At 32.9% G+C, this 7164-nt stretch overlaps 1 protein-coding gene across 1 annotated transcript; it reads left to right on the plus strand.

Annotated features, from left to right (window-relative positions):
* Positions 1 to 203: 203 nt before the first annotated feature.
* LOC107016379 (glucan endo-1,3-beta-glucosidase 8-like) lies at positions 204 to 2810 on the plus strand. The gene is made up of 3 exons (XM_015216864.2): positions 204 to 648; positions 1167 to 1957; positions 2313 to 2810. The coding sequence occupies exons 1-3, from the start codon at positions 317 to 319 to the stop codon at positions 2618 to 2620; spliced, it is 1431 nt and encodes a 476-aa protein (XP_015072350.1). The 5' UTR covers positions 204 to 316; the 3' UTR covers positions 2621 to 2810.
* Positions 2811 to 7164: the final 4354 nt, after the last annotated feature.

Consider the following 7164-nt stretch of genomic DNA (forward strand, 5'->3'; position numbering starts at 1 on the left):
TATATATATATATATATATCACAAACATAAAAAAAAACGGTTAATAAATTAGTGTAACAAACAAAAGCATAAACTCCTCCCTTCCATAATTTGAAAAGTTGTAGGAAAACCAAAGAAAAAGAAAAGAAATAATTAGTGTTTGTCCGTTTTCCTCTCTCTTAACATTAGCTCATACATTCATATTTTGAAATAAAATTGTCTCAACTTCATTCATTCACATTTCTCCCTCAAAAAATCACCATTTTTCTATTATCATATATCGTACTGAATATAATCTAACGTAACGTATATAGAAGCTAGTGGATTAGCACTAGCAATGGCTCATATTAAGTTTTTGATATGGGCATGTTGCTTAGCGCTATCGACTAGTTTTGCTTATGGTCTAGGTGTTAATTGGGGTACACAAGCTGCACAAACATTGCCCCCTTCAACAATTGTTCAAATGCTTAAAGATAACAAGATTGATAAAGTTAAATTGTTTGATTCTGATCATTGGACTGTTAAGTATTTTGCTGGTACAGGAATTGAAGTCATGCTTGGATTACCAAATAATCAATTGGAAAAATTTGCTAATGATTATGATTTTGCTAAGGAATGGGTCAAAAATAATGTTAGTGCACATTTGTATAATGGAGGTGTTGATATCAAGTAAGCACCACCATGCATTTTCCTATCTCTTTATACGTTGAACGTGTGTGTCTAATGGTTTAATTTTATATCGGTTTAAGTGTCTATTTTTGTACATAAATGTCAGTTGAAACCAAGTTAAATGGTATATTTATGTATTATGTCAATATCTGGCATAATATATAAACGTGCTCTTTAACAAACAATTATATCCTCTAACTTTGGATGTGAACAAGAATACACTTATAAAATTGAACAAATAGACACATGTTGCCTACGTGATAGATATCCTACATGCATGACAGTTTTGTGTTCTATGTGGCGTCCTACGTGTATTATGTCACGTATGATGTGTGTGTCTGTTGATTCAATTTTGTATGAGATTTAAGTGTATGTTCATTCACATTCAAAGTTGGAGGGCATATATGAAGTCAGATTTTCTAAAGCTTCACAACTATTTTGGATAAGTTAAACAGTGTATTTATGTATTATTGCTATGTCGCAAATTTTGATTATTTCTTATTTTTTTTCTCTTGAAGGTTTGTGGCAGTTGGAAATGAACCATTTTTGAAAGCATACAATGGTTCATTTTTGAAATCAACATTTCCAGCTTTACAAAATGTACAAAAAGCCCTAAATTCAGCTGGCCTTGGTGACAAAATCAAAGCTACCATCCCACAAAACGCCGACGTTTACGAGTCCGGTAATTCGGGTCCATCACAGGGCAATTTCCGATCGGACATAAGGGACCTAATGCAAAAAATTTGTCGTTTCTTTAAAGACAACAACGCCCCTTTCCTTGTAAATATTTACCCTTTCTTAAGTCTCCACGAAAACAAACACTTCCCTATAGAATTTGCGTTTTTTGATGGTCAAACAAAGGCAGTACGTGACAATGGGATATCGTACACTAATATGTTCGATGCAAATTTGGACACATTAGTTGTATCGTTGAAAAAAGCAAGTTGTTCAGGTGTGAAAATAATAATTGGTGAAATTGGTTGGCCAACAGATGGAGATTTATATGCAAATGTTACATTAGCCAAAAGATTTTATAGTGGATTTTTTAAGAAAATGGCTACTAAAAAAGGAACACCATTATACCCTGGATTTATTGAATATTATTTATTTAGTTTGACAGATGAAAATCAAAAAAGTATTTTACCAGGAAGTTTTGAACGTCATTGGGGTATTTTTAGATATGATGGAAAACCTAAATTTCCAATGGATATTACAGGACAAGGACATGAAACAATGCCTATTGGTGCAAAAAATGTTAAGTATTTGGAAAACAAATGGTGTGTTTTGAACAAATATGCTGAAGATAAAGGTAAATTTTCAACTTCACTTTTTTGTTTCTTATTTGATGTTAGTTGTACCGGAAAAAGCCTGTCTCTAAATAATGATCACTCCTAGGAGTGGAACTTGAGATCTCTGAATAATGAGAAAGGACTACTTACACTATCAGATCTCTGAATATGAGGATTTTTTTTTGGGATTAGTATGAAAATTAGCATGAAAATAAGTTTCATGCGAATTTTTCATACTGCCCCCAAGAAAATCTCCATGTAATTCATAGTTGTCTTGTAGTGTTATCGATCACTCCATCACAACCTTAATAATTAGTAATTTTGTCATTTCGACATATATATGAATACTGAGACGTCGTTGTTATTGTTACGTAGGTAAACTACCATCAAGTGTACAATATGCTTGTTCAAGGTCAGATTGTACAGCAGTGGATTATGGAGGATCATGCAACAAGTTAGATGGAGATGGAAATGTATCATATGCATTCAACATGTATTTTCAAATGAATGGTCAAGATGTTGAATCTTGTGTTTTTGATGGATTGGCACAAATTGTGGAGAAAAATGCTTCTGTTGATAATTGCTTATTCCCTATTGGTTTGGAGAGTGTTGGAGTAAGAATTGGTTTTGATGCAATCCTTAACATTCTTGTTGGTTTCTTCCTCTTTTTGACACTTCTCTAAATAAAATAATAACAATGTCATGTATTAGACATTTCTTTGGTTTCAAATATATAAATAATTAATATATATTTACTTACTTCGTTAATAAATTTAGGTGTCTCATTTTGTATGTATATTTATATTACCATAAGACACTCAAGTTTTGTTGTATGGAAAGGAATAAATGTACGTAAACTTAAAATTTCTTCAATTTTTTTTCTAGTTTAAGATTTTCTCTATGATGATTCAATGATATTGGATTGTGTAGGGAATAATTACATTGTTTTTCAGGAAGTGGATAATATATTGGAACATTAATAATAGGAAGTAGATTAATATAATAGTTGATTAATTTTGGAACCAATGTATTAGATAGTAGTAATATATATAAGTTTTTATAGCATATTAAGAGTTTCTTATGCTTAATTCTTTCCTGTTTCCCTTCACTTCATTTGTGAATATCAAATGCGATGTTAATTGAAAATAACGATTTATGAAAGTTAAGTTTTTGTGAAGTTTTAGAATACCTCTTATATCTTTTAGGCATCTGACACACATCATTGGCAAGGCAAATTCAATTTTCATATCTTAATTATTAATTAATTCATAACATTTCATAAATCAAACATGTATCAAAATAAATAATATACTAATTAATTATGAAATAATTAGTATATTGAAAAGGATTATATTGTCCTTTGTTATACTATTGATTTATATATGTTTTTATTATTATTTAACAAAAATTATGTTGGGTTTAGCAAGTGTAAATGGGAAAAGAAAAGAGAGAACATGAAAAGTGAGGGAACTATTTGGAGGGAAAATGAAAAGTCATTTGCAAAGTGCAAATGAAAAGTCATTACTCCCATATCGGCAAAAGAAAGGAAAATTGTTGTCCTTATATAAGGAAACACTTCCATTACTTCTTAAAGAGCTAAGAAGAAGATGCCCCCTCGCGCCGTCGTCGCTCGCTCGCCTTCGGCTTCGACTTTGGCAAATGATTTGATTGATAAATTTTTTGACAAAATTTATTTAATCACTTTTTGTTAAATCAAATAAATCCTGTTAATATTATCTCTTATAAATTTGCGGGTAACGGTAACATTCCGAAAAGTTGTTACTCTTTCCGAAAAGTCGTTACTTTCCGAAAAGCCGTTATTTTCCTAACAGACACATTTTTCCGAAAAGTTATTTTTTCCAAAAGACACAACTTTCTGGATAAAGCGGGTCTGAACAGATTTCTCTGAACAGAAACGTTTTTTGCTGAAAATGGCTATAAAAGGAAGTCAATTTTCAATTTTTCAAACACTGAAATTTTCCTTCTCTGCATATATTTTTCTCTCAAAATAAATCAAAGTGTCGATTGACTGAGTCTGTATGACTTGTTGCTGTTCTGGAGTTTGCTGAAGTTAAAGAAATTTGAGGTACCGTTATTTCTTTAACAGGATTAATCCGTTTTATCTTGGGAGAAATTAATCCATAACCTCGGGTACAATGAAGGGATTAAATTTCTTAAGAACACACAGTAGTTTCTGTGGACTCGGATTACTTCTTGTATTCTATTTACTTTCTGTTTCATCTTATTCTGTTTCTGTCTTTTTTAGGCTAACCTTATAATACAGGTTGAATAACAATCTTAAGAAATTTATTAAGTTTCTGTATTTGAGGTTTCTGGAGATTAAAACCTTTATGGTTTTATACTCTGCTTGAATTTTTAAAATTCATTAGATTAACGATTAAAAGAACATAAAAACTTTATCGCTAAATCAAAAACAGTCTGTGTAAAGATTTGTTCTTTACTGTTAGTATTTCAAATACTTAAATTATCTGCCATTTGTGACAGAAAAAAGAAAAATGACTAATTCAAATCAAGCAAATGCTGGAACAGTAAGTGCTGCAACAGTAAGTGCTGCAACAACATCGGTTGCACATAATCGTTCAAATGCTGCCTTAGCGCCGGTTGAGAAACCTGCAAATTTTTCTGGAGTCGACTTTAAGAGATGGCAGCAGAAGATGTTCTTCTATCTCACTACGTTGAGTCTGCAGAAGTTCATTAATGAGAATGTTCCTGTTATGTCAGATGAAACTCCGCCTGATGAACGATTCTTGGTAACAGAAGCATGGACACACTCAGATTTTTTGTGTAAAAATTATATTCTGAGTGGCCTGCAAGATGATCTGTACAATGTGTACAACAATGTCAAAACCTCAAAAGAACTCTGGGATGCTTTAGAAAAGAAGTACAAAACAGAAGATGCCGGAATGAAGAAATTCATTGTGGCAAAATTTCTGGACTATAAGATGATACACAGTAAGACCGTCGTCACCCAAGTTCAAGAACTGCAGGTCATAATCCATGATCTCCTTGCTGAAGGATTGATTGTGAATGATGTCTTTCAAGTGGCTGCAATTATTGAAAAGTTACCTCCATTGTGCAAGGACTTCAAAAAATACTTGAAACATAAACGCAAGGAGATAACTATTGAAGATCTCATAGTAAGGTTGAGAATCGAAGAGGATAATAAGGCTGCAGAAAAGAGGTCACGTGGTAATTCAGCAATATCTGGAGTAAATTTTGTTGAAGAAGATCCCACAAAATTAAAGAAAAGAAAGAAAGCATCTGGTCCAAAAAGCAATCCTCCTAAGAAGAAATTCAATGGAAACTGCTTCAACTGTGGTAAACATGGTCATAGGGCTACTAATGTCGGGGTCCTAAAAAGGACAAGAAAAAGAAGGATCAAGCAAACTTGGCTGAATCCAAAGGAGAAATGGACGATCTCTATGCAATGCTTTCAGAATGTAACTTGGTTGGAAATCCAAGAGAATGGTGGATAGATTCTAGTTCCTCATGCCATGTTTGTGCCAACAAAGAATTATTTTCATCATATACTCCAGCACCTACAGATGAGAAGTTCTTTATGGCAAACTCCGTTGTTGCAAAGGTGGAAGGAACTGGCAAAGTCCTATTAAAGATGACATCAGGCAAGGTGGTGACTTTGAATAGGATCTCATATGTTCCAGAATTGAGAAAGAATTTAGTTTCAATTCCAGTTCTGACCAAGAATGGATTCAAATGTGTATTTTTTTCTGATAAAGTAGTATTAAGCAAGAATGATATGTATGTAGGAAAAGGCTACCTTAGTGATGGCCTTTTCAAACTCAATGTAATTGCAGTTGATACGAATAAAGATCTTACTTCTTCTTACTTGCTTGAGTCTAAATGTTTATGGCATGAACGTTTGGGACACGTTAATAATAAAACCTTACGAAAACTGATTAACTTAAATATTTTGCCAAAATTTGAGTGCAATAAATCAAAATGTCAAATTTGCGTTGAATCTAAGTATGCTAAGCATCCTTATAAATCTGTTGAAAGGAATTCAAATCCTTTAGAATTGATTCACACTGATATTGGTGACATGAAGTCAACACCATCACGTGGTGGGAAAAAGTATCTCATAACTTTTATTAATGATTGCACTAGATATTGTTATGTATATTTGCTAAATGGTAAGGATGAAGCAATAGATGCATTTAAGCAATATAAAACTGAAGTTGAAAATCAGTTAGATAAAAAGATCAAAATGATCAGAAGTGATAGAGGTGGAGAATATGAATCTCCATTTGCAGAAATATGTTTAGAAAATGGAATAATCCATCAAACTACTGCTCCCTACACTCCTCAGTCTAATGGAATTGCAGAAAGAAAAAACCGAACTTTAAAAGAAATGATGAATGCATTACTTATAAGTTCAGGTTTACCACAGAACTTGTGGGGGGAAGCTATCCTTACAGCAAATCAGATACTTAACAGAGTGCCTCACTCAAAGACAAATGTAATTCCATATGAGAAATGGAAAGGTAGAAAATCCAACTTGAAATATTTTCAAGTGTGGGGGTGTCTAGCCAAAGTCCAAGTTCCTATACCTAAGAGGGTAAAAATAGGGCCTAAGACTGTGGATTGTGTATTCATTGGATATGCCACAAACAGTAAGGCATGTCGATTTTTGGTTCATAAGTCCAAACATCCGGATATTCATGATAATACAGTAATGGAATCACATAGTGCTGAATTTTTTGAACATATCTATCCGTATAAAAATAGACTTAAGTCATCTAGTGGGGGGTCTAAACAACCCAGAGAAAAACCAAAAGAGAATAAACCCAATGAAGAAAGTCCAAGACGCAGTAAACGTTAAAGGACATCTACTTCATTGGGATCTGATTTTGTAACATTTCTTCTTGAAAGTGAGCCTCAAACATTCAAGGAAGCAATGTTGTCTAGCGACTCAACCTCTTGGAAGTAGGCTGTTAATAGTGAAATTGAATCAATCTTAAGCAATCATACTTGGGAGTTGGTTGATCTTCCTCCAGGGAACAAACCCTTGGGTTCAAAATGGATCTTTAAAAGGAAGATGAAAGATGATGGAACTATTGACAAATATAAAGCAAGACTTGTTGTCAAAGGTTTTAGACAAAAAGAAGGTCTTGATTATTTTGACACATACTCGCCAGTGACTAGGATTACATCAATTCGGATGTTAATTGCACTAGCTGCAGTATAC

This window comes from Solanum pennellii, chromosome 4, assembly GCF_001406875.1.
Source record: "Solanum pennellii chromosome 4, SPENNV200".
In the NCBI taxonomy this organism is placed as follows: domain Eukaryota; kingdom Viridiplantae; phylum Streptophyta; class Magnoliopsida; order Solanales; family Solanaceae; genus Solanum; species Solanum pennellii.

What these genes read in the sequence shown, in the direction of transcription:
- LOC107016379 (XM_015216864.2), top strand. Translation starts at nt 317, where the DNA reads ATGGCTCATATTAAGTTTTTGATATGGGCATGTTGCTTAGCGCTATCG. An exon ending in AATGGAGGTGTTGATATCAA is followed by an intron (nt 649 to 1,166) that starts GTAAGCACCACC and finishes TTTCTCTTGAAG; the next exon opens with GTTTGTGGCAGTTGGAAATG. An exon ending in CAAATATGCTGAAGATAAAG is followed by an intron (nt 1,958 to 2,312) that starts GTAAATTTTCAA and finishes ATTGTTACGTAG; the next exon opens with GTAAACTACCATCAAGTGTA.